This window comes from Lissotriton vulgaris, chromosome 7, assembly GCF_964263255.1.
Source record: "Lissotriton vulgaris chromosome 7, aLisVul1.2, whole genome shotgun sequence".
Lineage (NCBI taxonomy): Eukaryota > Metazoa > Chordata > Amphibia > Caudata > Salamandridae > Lissotriton > Lissotriton vulgaris.
The window spans coordinates 577998995-578015321 of NC_141695.1; the positions used below are offsets into that span (position 1 = coordinate 577998995).

General features: G+C 50.3%; 1 protein-coding gene across 5 annotated transcripts in view; it reads left to right on the forward strand.

The window, feature by feature from the left end:
* TNRC6C (trinucleotide repeat containing adaptor 6C) overlaps nt 1–16327 on the forward strand; it is a 948409-nt gene that overhangs the window by 316975 nt on the left and 615107 nt on the right. For all 5 annotated transcript variants that reach the window (XM_086930670.1, XM_086930667.1, XM_086930666.1 and 2 more), the window contains exon 5: nt 1273–3888. In XM_086930670.1, coding sequence (XP_086786796.1) covers nt 1273–3888 — 2616 coding nt within the window. The remainder of the gene's footprint in view (nt 1–1272; nt 3889–16327) is intronic.

The window sequence follows — 16327 nt, forward strand, 5'->3', positions numbered from 1 at the left end:
TGTGTAAGACATGGGAAGAAACTATGCAATGTACAAGAATAGATATAACCAATGGGTCTACTGGGTGCTAATTCCACCCTTCTGGGCGGCAAAGGTCGTCAAGCTGCGAAATATACTGGTGAGGAACCGAGTGATGTTCGTTTCGCACTACTCCTGCATTGTAATATATTTGTATTGTGCGAGGGAATCCCCACACTTTTTATGTATGTACTATAAGATGAAGGAGCTAAGACCAGTTGTGATAACTATTTGTTCCATTCTCTTGCTTTATTTTTGTTTTGTATTAACAAAAAAATTAACAATAAGACAAAAAGATAGTTGTAGTTACACCATTCTGTGTCACAAGGTATCTGGTAAGGAGTTTGAGGGAATATTTAATGAGGGATTTCTGGAGATGTCCACTGTGTTTCAGGACTCAAGTTATCTTTTGGTGTCAACCTAGCCCTCATGGGTAGGCCATAGATAATTCCAGTTATGACACTATTGCTGGAGACAGAAGATTAGTAATGGATCTCGGTCTTGCTCACACAGTACTCCTTCACATGGAACATTCATATAAGGAAATCAGTTGTGGTAATGTAACCAGCGAACTCAGTAAATAACGATAAGCAAGTTTACAACATTCCCGTTTTCTTGTGGAAACCAAACTTGTAAAGCTAGCACGGTAATTGTGTACCCGTTTTTACTTACATCTTTTAAATATTACTTGTGTATATATTTTTGAAACACTTATTCCGTTATTTGTTTAATGCTCTTGCTGAGTGTTTCTAAGTTGTTGGACCATATCAGTACATTGAAGTGGACTGCATTCTAGAAGAGAAAATAGGATTTAGTGCTTTGGAATTCCTTCTCCCGAGTTAATCCTGCAATTATCTGACAAAAGAAGCTCCGAAATTACAAGATTCTATAGAGAAAATGAGTGTAATAACCTTTTCCTGTTACCATATTTAAATGCATCTAAGACTGCATCCCTGATATAACAAAGACGGGTGCATTTTTCCTTCCTCAGTTAAACATTTGGTGTTCCAAGGAAATAGTGTCAAGGAGACAAAGACATTGGTTTTGCCGAAAATGTTAAATAAACATGACTTATTCATAGTCAGAAAGCATACGTGCAGTGCTATGTTGTTTCTCCATCTATTTTCTGATAACCATAATGCACTGAGTTTGAGTAATAGGTCCAGCATATAGGGAGTACTGCTGTTTCCGAGAAACTGTATTATAATTAATATTACATTTGTTTTGAGATAATCTGTTTTTGCCTTATTTCAGATCTTGGGCACAGTGGACTTGGAGACCACTATGACAGTCCCCAATGGGGTCAGCAGTCCAGTTTCCGAGGTGAAGCCAATTGCAGCTGGGATAAAGTGATAATAGACCGGACTGATAAGGAGGCGTGGCCTTCCATTACAGGAACTGAGACTGTACCTGCCTCGGAATGTACTACAGACACTGAAGCTGCCTCGAACTGTGGGTCGGAGAATAGTAGCATGGCTACAGGGAGTGCCCAAGGCAACTTCACTGGACATACAAAGAAAACCAATGGCAATAATGGAATCAATGGAGCACTCGTCCAAAGCACTTCTAACCAGAATGCCCTTGGAGCATGTGGAGCGAATGGCAATGGAAACTCAGCCAGGGGTTGGGGCGTGGCCCCAGGCTCCAACCCTGGACTTTCCCACTGCTCTGCCAGTAACGGAGATGGAAAGATGGACAACATGATTGGGGATGGTAGAAGTCAGAACTGCTGGGGTGCTACCACCTCCAATGCTGGCATTAATCTTAACCTTAACCCTAATGCCAACCCTGCTGCCTGGCCTGTGCTTGGGCATGATGGAACTGTGGGAGGAGCCAATCCTCCCAGTATTGGCAGTCCAGTCAGTGCCATTGGTCAAACTATGGGGAACCAAAATGGGAACCCAGGTGGCAGTATGAGTGCGTGGGGAAGTTTGCTGCCGCAAGAGAGCACAGAACCACAAACGTCCACTTCTCAGAATGTGTCTTTCAGCGTACAACCTCAGAACCTTAACACTGATGGACCAAATAGCACTAGCCCCTTGAGCTCTTCACCAAACCCTATTAATGCAATGCAGACAAATGGACTGCCCAATTGGGGGATGGCTGTTGGTATGGGGTCCATCATCCAGCCCCACATAAAAGGCCTTTCTGGTGCTAATGGGTCATCAGTTTCTCAAGTGAGTGGGGGCAGTGATGATGGAATGAGTGGCTCAGTGTGGGGAATGTCCCAAGGTAGTTCTGCCACATTAAGCAGCAATTCTGGGTTCAGTCAGGGGAATGGAGACACTGTGAACTCTGCACTAAGTGCTAAACATAATGGATCCAGCAATTCTGTACAGAAAGAGGGAAATGGTGTCAGTGTATGGGATTCTGGGCTATCTGCTGGTCCCGGAGCACTTGCCTGGGGAAGGGGAGGGGGTAATGTTGGATGTATGCATTCTGCAGCATGGAGTAATGCTGGTCGTAACGCCACCAGTGGTGTGAATGGTGAATGGGGCAAACCCCCAAACCATCATTCCAACAGTGACATCAATGGGAAAGGATCGACAGGGTGGGAAAACACAAGTATTAGCTGTCAGCATCCTGCCAGTGATCAAAGGAACTCTTGGGCCAAAGCTGCAGCTACCGGCACCACAATTAGCGATGGGAGCAATGGTAGTGCTGGAAATCAAAATGAAGGAAACAATGGACCGGGAGGGGCTAGTGATGGGCGACGGGGAGAGAACGGGATAATCGACCCAGGACAAATCCAGATGCCACGGCAGGACCTTGATCCTAGAGTCCTGTCTAATACTGGATGGGGTCAGACTCCTGTTAAGCAGAACATTGCCTGGGACTTTAATGAAGCAGCACGGGCTGAGCGAAAGAACGATGGTGGGACAGATGCTTGGAGTGGTACAGCTCCTCAGCCTTCAAACTCAGGGGGGAAGAGTGAAGGGTCCATCGTGAACAGTACAAATACCTCTTCAGTATCTGGGTGGGTTAGCTCCCCACCTGCTGCTTCAGTTCCAGCAAACACAGGCTGGGGAGAAAACAAACTGTCGAATGGCCAAGGGGGTTGGGGTGATTCTGCTAGCTCTACTTCTGTTAATGCTGCTGCCAAAAGCGTCCACGCTTGGAGTGGGCCTGCAAATCAGGAGGACAAGACACCTGCCTGGGGTGAGCCTCAAAAGCCCAAACCTCAAAATTGGGGAGATGGGCAGAAATCAAGCCCAGGCTGGACTTCAGGAGGAGGAGACTGGGCAGAATCTTCAGCCCTCTCAGGGCACATTGGAGATGGAAAGAAGAATAGTCCTGGGTGGGATAATGACCACAGGTCTGGACCTGGTTGGAACGATACTACAGCAAGGTCTGGGACTAGTGGGTGGGGGAACAGCACAAACACCAAGGCTAATCCAGGTACAAGTTGGGGAGAATCATTAAAACCTCTTCCTCAGCAGAACTGGGCCAATAAGCCACAGGACAACAGTGTAAGTGGCTGGGGTGGAGCTTCATCTGTTAAACAGACCGGGTCTGGATGGGTGGGTGGACCAGGTCCAGTACCACCTGTGCCTGTTCCAGTGCCAGCACCAGTAACTGTACCTCTCTCGGACAAACATAAGGAAAGCAACTGTGAGTCCACTGGTTGGGAGGAGCCGTCACCACCCTCCATGCGACGCAAGATGGAAATTGATGATGGTACTTCCGCCTGGGGTGATCCTCATAACTACAATAAGAAAACTGTTAATTTGTGGGATAGAAACAAACCAGCTAGTCAGAACGGCTCTACAGCTGCCACCACTACCACCACTAGTAACTCAAATATGGTTGAGCCTCAGCCAGCTCACCAGTCAAGTGCCCAGAGAAATCGGTCCCCACTTCTTGGTCCAGGTAGGAGCATCCCTTTTCACTAGAAATATTTTGAGAATATTGATTTTGTGTTTTTGCGGACACGGGAGACAATGAAATAGGCTGGGTGTTTAAAAATATAAAATGTTTTTGTGTATGTATAGATATGTATATAAACGATGCGGTAATGTCTGTTGAAGTACTAAATCAAACAGTAAGAATGGACGGTGGTTTCCTCCCCGGGGTCACCATTTACATCATTTCAGCTAGCTGCAAGTCCACGTGACGTTCATTTTTATTATGTCTCGGGTCAGTCAGCCACAAATTGATTCTCTTACTTTTAAAAAATGCACTGGTCTTAGTTCTTCTCCAGTCCATTCGCTGTTATATCCCAGGATCCTAAGAAATATCTCAAGAATTCCTGGCAGAGTTTGAAATGTTATTGGGTGCCAGTGCTCGAAAAAAGGTTCTAGCATTAAAATGAAGAACAGTCTGTGTACAGTTATGTTCAAATTCGTTTCAGCCTGGTCTGGTAAATGGCTCGAAACCCTCAATTTGAAGATAAAAGAAAATACTGAGTCTCAGTGTCAATAAATGTAGTAGCTGGATTTCTAAAAGTCAGGCTTACCCGAAAGTAGCTAACACAAAATCAGACCCTCAGTCAGACTACAGCTCTCCATCACATATTTAAACAAGCATTTGCAATGCAATAGGTCTCGCAGTTGTTAGAGTTTGAGCCATTGGCATTGTAAATGGCACTGCCTTTTATTTATGTGTTAGTTTTTAAAACATAAAAAGAGGCATTGTCAATTACAATGCCAATAGGTCTCGCATTCGCGAGAGTTTAACCTATCGCATTGCAATGCTTGTTTATCTTGAAAGAGCAGCACAGTACTCCTAATTACAGCAAAGGCACCACAGAACTAACTTGATGTATTCGATCGCATATGTGTATGTGCCTGAGGAGCACTGAAGACCCCACTTAAGCAGCTAAAGTGTCGAGGACTGGCCCTCGGCCCCGTGGCAGGAGATTTGGGTACCACTAAAACATTAACTAGTTGTTTATGGGCGTTTTCTGTCTGCAGGTCTGCAGACAAAAAGCTCATAAATAACACTGTTAGGGGATGTCATGACACAGAGGCGTGGGAGGTGGGCTGGCATGTACAGGGAAGGAAACATACATTGCAATTTTTTTTTAATTACAAGAGAACAATGGGAAAACACAGAGGGGGTGAACAAATACAAAAAAGTAAGCGAGAGAGGTAGATAAAAAAAGTAAGGGTGAGGCAAAAGAAGGATAGGTAAGAGCAACAAGGATATTGTGCTGCATAACTAAATACTTATAAGGTCCCAAAAGCGAGACCTATTGGCTATGCCAATGCTTGTTGTATGTGATAGTCGAACATTCAGTGATAATGAAGGAATTCCTCATTGTCATCAACTTGCTCCTGTTTTTATTTTTAACATTCTGTGCTTACAGATTTTACTTTTCACACAATTGGTCTGAATATTATTTTCTAGCAGCAGGGGCTGATTGAGCCAGGTGCTTTGGGATGTAGAAAAGTTCTCTGTAATGTTGCAGGTAACGATGTTTCATTGACATGCCCCTGGTGAAAATGCAGTCAAGCATTGAGTAGCATCATTATGCTGTCATTAGAGAGGGAAGGTTTGGATATATAAAATATCAAAGTAGGACTTACTGGCCTAGTCAGTACAAGCAATAAACGTAAAAGTTTACTTCTTTGTTTGTTAATGTTTTGTGGACGAAAGACAAGCCAACACACTGACCCAATAGACTCGCCTGTAAATGTTACTACACATTCATGTTCACATGTGTACGTCCTCCACACCGGGTAGTGTGAGATGAGTTTCAGTGAGGGGTCAGTGACATTTTCTATTATCCTGCACACCTCAAGTACACCTTGGCCATAGTACAAGAAATGGGGCACAGTAGTGTTTGTATCGGGCATCAGTCGGCAGGCTAGAAAATGTATCCGGCATCAGTCGGCAGGCTAGAAAATGTAAGTTCGGTCGAGGACGTTCCAGGGCTGCCTGAGAGCATTCCAGTCGCACAACAGCAAAACAATGTCATTTTCAAAATCAGCCAAAATACCTGTCTGCCATACTGCCCTCGTTTCTCAATTTCCTGCATAAGCAGTGCACGGCTCCTTATAGCGAAACCAGAATTTGCGGTTTGTTTTTAGCGTTGCATCATTTGTGAAACAATAGACGCTCATTGCTTATGCAACGTCGACACTGTGTTTTGCAGACTGCGCGAGCTGTAAGTAAGCTGTACATTGGCCTCATAATGCGGCACCGCTCCTGTAAACTGAAGTGCCTCTTTCTTGTCCCTAACCAGGCAGGCCGGGCGAGGAATAGCGGAGGGAAAAGCACAAAGACGTGCACTCAGGCCTGCTGCTCCCAGGAAGTGACATCATCCAGTGTTCAGTGGAATAGAAAGAAGCACACAGGACTAGCCGTACACTACAGACATAACGACATAATGAGCACAGCTGCTTGAAGGGAAGATTTCACATTTTCAGTGTGAAACTACATTTTTGTCAAGATCGGTTTCCGGGACGCACCAAGCACTGGGAAATGAAAATGCTGGCGTCCCTAGCAAGCAGTGTTGCAGATGTTAGATTTTGCTGCGTAAAGTAAAACTCACTAGGCCTTCCTGAGCCTTTAGGCAGTTGTGGATGGGCAAACAATCAAGGCCTAATTTAACGGTGGAGATCTGGAGTGAGTCTGGGTACAATACTGCACGAGAAAAAACTACAAGAAACCAATCCCAAATACTGTAACATATCACCATGCCAGATTTACCAATAATACTGGCTGTATGACATTCAACCAATCCCCAATGTACACTACATCAGGAGCAAGTACAAACTACCTCATGCAAAACCCTCTAATGGATTTTGGAAAATCAGCCAGCAGAGGAGCCTCACCTTCCCCCAATCACTGCAGATTTCCGGAGGCCGGCATCCCTGAAGTGCAGCCTCTGCCATTGTGAGTCACCACACAGTTTTCCCGGCTCGGATCACACATGCTGGCTAGAACCGCATCGTAGCTCCCACTGCCACAGCGTATACCAGCTGACATGCTGATCGGGCCAGCTCCGCAGTGCCTTGCGAGCGCCTCGCGCTACAACAAAGTGCACTGAAGCAAACCCCATCAGCAGCCTGTAATTACTTTTTGCGTGCAACTTGCAGGGAGGGGCGCAGCTGTACATGTCTGTATATCTTTAATAATGGCAAGTTAAAGTCAATGAATGGCTCACATTGGATGCCAGCGCGTGTTCACGCGCGCAACCTGATCTCATTCAGCATGCTGCCATGAGGCTTTCAAGGGAGACAGGAGATGGTGACCGCACGCGCGACCTGATCCGATTCCGGAATGCTGCGCATGGCCATCTCTTGTCTCCTTGTAAGCAGAGCCGGCGACTATAGGTCTCGCTGCGACAGGGCTTCGCCCTGTATCGTAGGTGCGAGACCTAAAAAGGACAAATTTGAGAACTTTTTTGTGAAAGCAACACAACTTTGAAATGACATGCCAAATAATATTCGTATGATCTGATTAAAACCTGGTTCTTCCCCTAACTGCCTATCACAAAGAATCATTTCTAAACTTTAACACAAATAAAAGTTTAAGGAGCACAACATACACCCTGTAACTCTCTTCAGAGGTTGAGTTAATAATCATAGCATCATTATTAAACAAATTATTTTGTGAAACCATTCCAAACGGAACCCAGAGGTCACCACCTTCAATACAAAGCAGGAAACTTATAAACTTATCAAAGAAAGCTTAGAATGAGACCAATAACAAACAGGCAAAAAACGAGACAAAACAGAAGTCAAGCCTAAGTGAGAAAAATTAGACAAAACACCCAAACAAAATTTGTGACCCCCTCCCCCCACACCACCCCCCATCCCCAAAAAAAAGGACCTAGCAACTCACTATCATTAAAGCGCTCTGAGGTTGCCCTATGGTTCAGCATTCCGTCCATCATTTGCTCTTTTTACTTATGTCTCCGTAAGTGAGAAGGGTGTACTCAGACATGGGTTCTCTGCTTACTGTTCCTCTGGATTCAACCTAGCCTGGCTGATGAGGCGTGATGCCCGAAACTGGTCACAAGATGCTTGTTTCCGGTCCAGGGAAGACTTTGCTTTCCTGTCCGGGCTGGACTGTTCCCATAAGGAACAGGGTCAAAACTGATTTGTATATAGCTGGGTCTGAACTAGGACAGCAAAGTGAGCTAAAGAACGATGATAGAATAAACCTAGATCTGTGACTAGGGGTGTCTGAAAAGTTTCAATGCTCCGTCCATAATTTGTTCTTTTTGCCTATGGCGGTTTGCACCACTAAAACATAAAAAGAATAACTATACCACCAAGCCCTGTGTCCAGTAAATAAACTCCAAATGTAAAACTCTTACAGTTCTTTACCAGAAGTTCAATTCTCTCTGTATAGCTAGCGCTAGACCTCAACACATATAGCCTGCAATTGTGCCCTCTATCTCCTACACTTTACTAAATCTTAGAATCAGATACCAGAACGCTCTAACTGTACCCTGCCCACTCAATGAAAGATTCACAACAAGTCACAAAAGTGGCTAATAAGAGATAAGTTTACACATTATGCACCTTCCCCACCCAGTCAAAAAAAAGGGAACAAGTATATGAAAGCCATTACAAAATATGTGTATATGAGTTTGATTCTGATCCATCGAAAATTAATTCCATACTTCACTGACTCAAAATCTGAAAAAAAATTCCCTCTGTATGTTTGCGTCAGTTTTTCTATAGCACAAACCTATCTGGAAAGAAAGAGCTCTGCATTAATTCCAGCTTTTAACCGGAGTTGTGACATTTGTATGTTTCATTATTTTCATACTGCTAGTCCATCTTGGCGCCTAGACTCAAATGAAAGCCATCCCATGTCTTTTAATAGATAAAAACACCATTTAAAAATTGACTCTCGTATAGGAGTCTACAGTCTTAAAGACCACATCGGAGTCCTTGACTAACAATTACTCCTTTCCCGTGCATGGACTGGCTATAATACAATTGGTCCCACTGTATCATCTCTACAAGGAACTGCAAAGTCCTATTATCATCTCTATCCAATCTGGGACACTAATTCCTGTTTCATCCTTACTATCTATGCTACACATCTTTGAACCCTGTGGAGCCTGTGGAGAAAAATTGCCTCTAAAAGCAACAACCTGGGGCGTGGCCAAGATGGCGGGGTGAGCGGACGCTTCCTCCCGCAGCTCCTCCAGCCCGACAAGGCTCGAGCCCTTTTCTTCAGCTTTTCTCCCCCCGCTGAGGCTCAGCGGACGAGAGGAGTGTGGCGGAGTACCTGGAGCACGCATTGATGTCGCTCTGACCCTAATCGCTCCGGTGGAAGCGCCTCAAATAACCGATCGAAGATCGAGGGACGACGGAGCGCACGGGAGGCGGAGCGTGCTGTCCGTGAACCTCGGCCGGGCCTAGTGCTGAAAGTTGGCGATCTGGGTGGAGGACGTCCCGGCGCTCGACGGAGATCGGAGGAGAACTACAGGCTGGGGGGCCCGATACGCGGAGGACTTTGGTTGCGCGATTTGGCGCTCGGACTTGAGGCGGTGGCACCCTGCATGGCAAGGGCCTCGGCCCCGGAATTGGAGAGCGGTCGGCTTGACATCAGGGACAGCTCTCCCGATTCTTCTAAGTAACAGTGCAGTCTCGGCTGTGGAACTTTACGGATTGCCTGGTTTCTGGGGTGCCCGAGTGGTGTCGCCGGGTTCGGGCGATCTCCTTGGCCCCACCCCGTCGCCATTTTGTCCCCGAGAGGACGGTGTCGTGGGCCTTCCCCGGAGTCCCTGGACGGCGGATTCCTGCGCCCTCCGCCTTTGTACGGCTGGCTCCCTGTGAAGCGCACTGGCCGGGACCCCCCCTGCATAGGTTCTAGCTGCCGTCCCGATTGGGCGCCCGCGGCTGGTGGTGCCCGGACTGACCCGCCATTTTGTCGTCTGTGACGCAGCCCCCCGGTTCTGCCGGGTGCTCCCCATATCGAGGACCTGCTAGTGGTTGGACATTCCCCGGAGCGGGCGGGCCTGTGCCCACTTTTCAGTTGAGGCGCTTGGAATGGCTGGAAGAGGTGGTTCGAGGAAGGGGGACCGTACCCTGCCGGACATGCTTGGCAGGGCCCAACAGCTACGGGACAGAACACAGCCGTCGCCGGGGTCTTCCCGGGCCTCGGCGGACGCGTCTGGAGGAGAACCCCCTGTCACAAGATCCTTCATGGAGGAGCTGTTCAACTCCCTCAAAGAGGACTTCCAGACACTCAAACGGGAGGTGGCTAGCGAGGTCCGGGAGGTCCGAAGGGAAGTGGAGGGCCTCGGCGAACGGGTCGAGACGGTGGAGACGGCGGCCCAACGCCGGGACGACGAGATTGTCCACTTACAACAAGACGTTCTCTGTCTCCGGGAGCAGTGCGTTGAGCTCCAGGCCCACTCCGAGGACCTTGAGAACAGGTCAAGGAGGAATAAGATTAGAGTGCGGGGTGTGCCGTCTGCGGACAAAGGGACTGACCTAGTGGGCTATCTGCAGGACCTGTTCCGGGAGATCCTGGGGGAGGCCGCGGATTTCCCTATCCGCATTGATAGAGCTCATAGAGTCGGTCGACAGCGCCAGTCTTCGGCGCCCCCCCCCGGACATCTTAGCCTTCCTGCCCGACTTCCCGCTGAAGGAGCGCATCATGTCTGAGGCCCGCAGGCGACAGCCACTGACTTTCCGGGAGCGGCCTGTTGCGCTCTATCAGGACCTGTCCGCCATCACCCTGCAGAAGCGCAGGTCCTTCAGGATTGCCACCGACTTCTTGTGCTAACAGGGGACGCCGTACTCCTGGGGGCACCCCTTTCGCTTGATCTTTCGATGGAACGGAGTGCTGCATCAACTACGCTCCTTGCAGGACATCTGCGGCGTCCTAGGGCTCACGGCAACAGAGGAGGATGGAGCCACGCCGTCGTGGAGGCGCTCTGAGAGAAGGGGCCGACGGCGATCAGCGAGGAGACGTTCGACGGCGAGCGCTGGGCGTCCTGATTCCCCTACTATCAGAGCGGACATGGCCGGTGCCTTGAGGGCGGCTGCCGGGGACTTGGCCGGCTCCAACAGCTTGGCCTTGACGGCCTAGACTCACTCTGGGGGGAGACGCACATAGCTTCTTCGATGCCAGGTTTGGGGCTGGGGGGGTATGGGGGGGAGCGGGTGGAGGTGAGTGGCTGGACGTCCACTTTTCTACTTTCTACGGACTTGCCCGTTTTGGGGCTTGACTGAGACAATGGGTTGTTTGAGTTGGGTTTTGGCTGGTTGCCGTGGGTGTGTTTGGGGTGGGGTTGGGAGTTGTTCTAGAGTTGGGGAAGTCCCGTCCGATGCTGTCCATACCCACGCTTGGCCTGCTCTGGCCTGTCCCGCGCTGCCGCCCCGCGCCCCCCACTCCCTGGTTCCCTCCCCGCAGCATAGCGTTCCTGGTCCCTGGGAGTCATGTCGTCCCTGAAGGTGGTGACCCTTAATGTTAAGGGTCTGAATAATCCTGTTAAGCGCAGGGCGATTTTGTCTCTGCTTGAGGGGACGCAGGCTGACATTTGCCTTTTGCAGGAGACCCACTTGTTGTCCCGTGACTGCCATAGATTGCGCTCAGCTAAGTTCCCCACCCAGTTTTTCTCCTCTGCAGCGACCAAGACCGCGGGGCTGGCCATTCTCATAGCGAGCTCCTTTAGGGGGGAGGTGCTATATAAATATGCGGAGCAGAAGGGGAGGCTTCTGGCATACCGCCTCCGTCTGGGAGGCATAGCGTTTACAGTTGGCTCTGTCTATAGCCCAAATGACCACCAGGAACGCTTCTTGGACTCAGTACTGGTGGATGTTACTGCCTCTCCCGACCGACATGTTATCCTAGGGGGGGACCTTAACATCGTCTTTGATTCCGTATTGGATAGGTCAGCGCAGCGGTCTCCGCAGACTGGAGAACTCTCCCAGGCTGTGAAGGCCCGGATTGCGGACATGGACTTACACGACCTTTGGCGCTCCATGCACCCCACAGATAGGGACTACTCCTACTTTTCGCATGCGCACCGTACCTACGCGCGGTTGGATTACCTCCTGGTTAGTGGGCCGATGCGCGCCGCCGCTACGGAGGCGGACATTGGGGTCCTGACTGTCTGACCATGCGCCGGTTACTGGCGCGTTTGCATGGCCGGCGGCCTCCCCCTCTCGGGGGATGTGGCGCCTCAGAGACACCCTTTTACACAAGAAGACGGTGGTGAAACGCATTGAAGAGGTCATACGGGATTATCAGACTCACAATAGTAATACCGACACTTCACTGGCGACACAGTGGGCTGCATTGAAGGCGGTTCTTCGGGGGGAGTCCATCTCCTCGGCCGAAAATAGGGAGCGGCAGCGGAAGAGGGATGAACTGACTGTTCAGGCTCGAGAGCTTGAGCAGGTCCACCGCCGCACGGGTGCTCCGAGGGTTTGGAGGCAGCTGAAAGCGGCAAGGAAGCTCCTGTCGGCGCTGGACCTGGACAGAGCAGAGTACGCTGCTTTGCGCTTGAAGCATGCCTATTACACTGGGGGGGACAGGTGCGGCAAACTCCTGGCACATCGGCTCCGGGTCGCTTAACAGCGGACCTTGGTGAAGGAACTTGTGACTACAGACGGGGTGGTCGTTTCCGGAGATGAGGAAGTGGCGGAAGCCTTCTGCAGTTTTTATGAGGCGCTGTACGCTGAGGAGCCTTCCTCTCCGCGGGACGCCGAGGAATACTTGGAGTCGGTGCCCCTTCCGGTGCTGGATCCCGCTCAGGCGGAATATCTGGAGCGGGATATTCACGTTGAGGAAGTGATCTCCGCTATTGCTCGGCTGAAGCACGGGAAGGCCCCGGGCCCGGACGGATACACGTCCCTGTTCTATAAGACTTTTTGCCCGGTTGTCGCCCCTGTCTTGACTCGGCTATTTAATTCCTTCTCCGACCCGGGAGCCATCCCACAGGATCTCCTGAGTGCGACGGTCTCGGTGATCCCGAAACCTGGGAAGGACAGGACGTTATGCGGCTCGTATAGACCCATCTCGCTCTTAAATGTCGACCTCAAGCTATACACGGGGATTCTGGCGTCCAGACTGGCCCTACACCTCCCCGGTTTGGTTGAGGCGGACCAGGCTGGCTTTGTGCCCGGCAGGCAGACGGTCGACAATACCAAGCGGGTGACGCACGTTTTAGAGAAGGCCTCGCGGGTCCCGGGAGAGCGGATGTTGCTGGCAGTTGATGCGGAGAAGGCCTTTGATAGAGTGCATTGGCCATATCTCGAGCTAGTTCTCAGGAAACTGGGAATTGGTGACAAATTCCGCACCATGGTCTTCAACTGTTATAAGTATCCCTCGGCGTCTGTGCGTGTCAACAGATGCAGCTCCCGTGGTTTTGCAATCGAGCGCGGCACGAGGCAGGGCTGCCCCCTTTCTCCACTCCTGTTTGCTCTCTACATGGAGCCGTTCGCCCAAAGGATCCGCCACAATCCGGACGCTATTGGGATCAGGATTGGCCAGTATGTACGCACGGTCAGCCTCTATGCGGACGACGTCCTGCTGACGCTGGACGACCCTAGGAGGTCCTTACCCGCCTGCATCCAAGAGTTGGATGCCTTCGCACGGGTAGCCGGCTTCAAAATGAACATGAGCAAGTCGGTGGCTTTAGATGTGTTTCTGGCTGCGGACACTAGGAGGGACCTCCAGAGACTCTTCCCTATGCAGTGGTCTTCGTCCCTTGTATCATACTTAGGGATCCTACTAGCACCCACGCTGCCAGCGATGGTGACGGCCAATTACACTGCTCTCAGTAAAAAGATCAGGGAGGAGCTTGGCCGCTGGAGTAAGGGCCTGCTGTCCTGGCTGGGCAGGATCGCGACGGTTAAGATGACTGTACTGCCCCAGATATTATATCTTTTTCGTGCCCTGCCTCTTCAGCCTCCAGCGGGCTGGATCCGGAAAACGCAGGCCGACATCTCCCGCTTTGTCTGGCAGGGTCGCAAGCCGCGTATGAAGAGGGTGCTCTCCACGCTTGCCCCGGAGGCGGGGGCCCTTGGTATTCCGGACCTCCGTAAGTACTTTCAGGCGGCGCAGCTACGATACCTGGTAGAGTGGAGCAGGTGGGAGTCCGACAAACACTGGCTTTTTCAAGACCAGGCGGTGGCAGGCCGCACCCTACAGGAGGTTCCATTTTTGCGCCGTGCCCATCGCCCCCCCAACCTCTACGCTTCTTTTGTTACGCGGGTCCCCTTGAGGGTGTGGGATGCGGTCTGCGAGGCTCGGGGCCTTACCACCTTCCCTTCACCGTTTACGCCCATAGTGGGTAATCCTGACTTCTCCCCGGGGATGGAACCGGGCGCTTTTTCCCATTGGAGGACGGCGGGTTGCAGGGCGCTCTTCCAGGTCTATGGGCCGGAAGGCGTGGTTCCCTTTCAGCAGCTTCGGCAAGACTTCGGCCTGACGGAGTGGGACAGACTACGTTACATGCAGGTCCGGCATTGGGCCCTCCAGCCTCAGGTGCGGGACACCGCCGATCGTCAAATTACACCGTATGAGCAGTGGCTTGTGACCCGAACCTCTGACGCTAAGTTGATCACTGATCTTTACAAGCATCTACAACCCCCGCCGTTCCACTATTATAACCCAGGGAGGGAACGCTGGCACAGGGAACTGGGTAGGACACTCAGCCACAAGGAATGGGACCAGATCGCACACCGGGCACGACACTCTGCTTACCATATCGGCCTTACGGAGACATTTACCAAGGTGTCCACGTACTGGTACTACACCCCAGAGAGACTGTATGAGATGCATAGGCACACTGACATGGGGTGCTGGAGAGGTTGCGGACAGGTGGGGACCCTCTCGCATATTCTTTGGGATTGTCCCTTGCTGTCCGCCTATTGGAAGGAGGTTCTGGATGAGGTGGATAAGCACTTTGAAATCGAGCTCCCGCGCTTTCCGGCGTATGTCTTACTAGGCCTTCCTAATGGCTTAATGTATCCACTGAAGTCCCGCAGGGGCAGGCAGATCGCAATCGCGCTGGGGTCTGCGGTCCAGAATATCCTTATCCATTGGCGCACCACCACTGTCCCCTCCATTACGGGTTGGTTGCATAGGCTCTGGCACGTGTTGGGAATGGAGAAGCTGTCACTCACGGTGGCGGGGGAGGTAGACCAATTTGATGAGCTGTGGCAACCCTTCCTTGCGCTGCTAACCACCGAATTCAGGGAGCTCACCTGCCCGAGGTACCTCAGGCTCTTGAGGCTGACGCCGCCGGTGACCCCGGCAGAATAGGATGAGTGGGAGGCGGGTTCTGGGGTGGGGGAGCTGCTTTTGGGCGGGTAGTATTAGTAATGGGCTTTCGGATGGGGGGTTGAGGGGAGTTAGGGAGTTGTTTCCTTTTTCTTGGGGGGGGGGGGGGTTACGGGAGGGGACGGGTTGTTCTTTCTGGGTTACTCTCATTGCTCTCCCTGCTTAGCTTTGGGGTGATGGATATGTGCAGAGTGGAGTTATAAGTTGCATTTTGTATTTTCATCTACCGATGCTTCTCCTCTGGACTGTCGAACTGTTCCTTGAATTCGCTCCTGACATTGCGCCTTTCTTTTTCTTTATTGTACTGTATGCAACCCTAACCTCCTGCTCCCTCCCCCCGTATTCTTTTGTCTTAATAAAAAATGCTTTAAACCTAAAAGCAACAACCTGAGTGCAAGCCAAAATCTAATCCTGGGTTAAGAAGGAAACCAACACATTAACAGCTAAGACTGGACTTCCCTTGTAATTCATCCCTCTGCAAACCACAGCAGCCAACAGAGAGTAAGAGTGCCTCACCGAAGAGTAAGTCCGTACTTCCTTCTATTCATGAGAAAAGGGTAGTAACACGCCACATTACACTAGTAATATTGAAGGTTTTAGCTGTTGCACACTTGATAAGCACAGGACCCTGTTCCGTTCATATATATCGAAATGTCAGAAATGTTACAAATATACTTTTTTTGTAAACACTAGACCTCTAGCTAATGGAAGTGCAGACCTGGGAAGAATTGCAAAACCTTTTCAGATAAGTACGTTTCATGGAGCTTCTCCCACAACCCGAAGCAGATTTCTGGTTCAGGCACACTTAAGAGCTCTCTGGAAGGTCTTAATTGAGGTGAATATGTTGGCGAACATTGACCAAGCTTTGCAATGACACACGAAAAGAGCCCCGAGTGAAGAGGAGCTGCAAGGCTGAATGGAGATCGGCAGAGTTAAATGGTGAGCCTCGAACATTCATCGTCTGAGTAGCCAATGACTGCTGGCGCGGCAGCACAGGTTTGACAGGTGCAGCTTGAACACTGCGGTGATGAGCTATTTTGCACCTGAGGAAATCATAAAGTATGGATGATAATGAGGAAATGAACAGGACTGGGAGTTC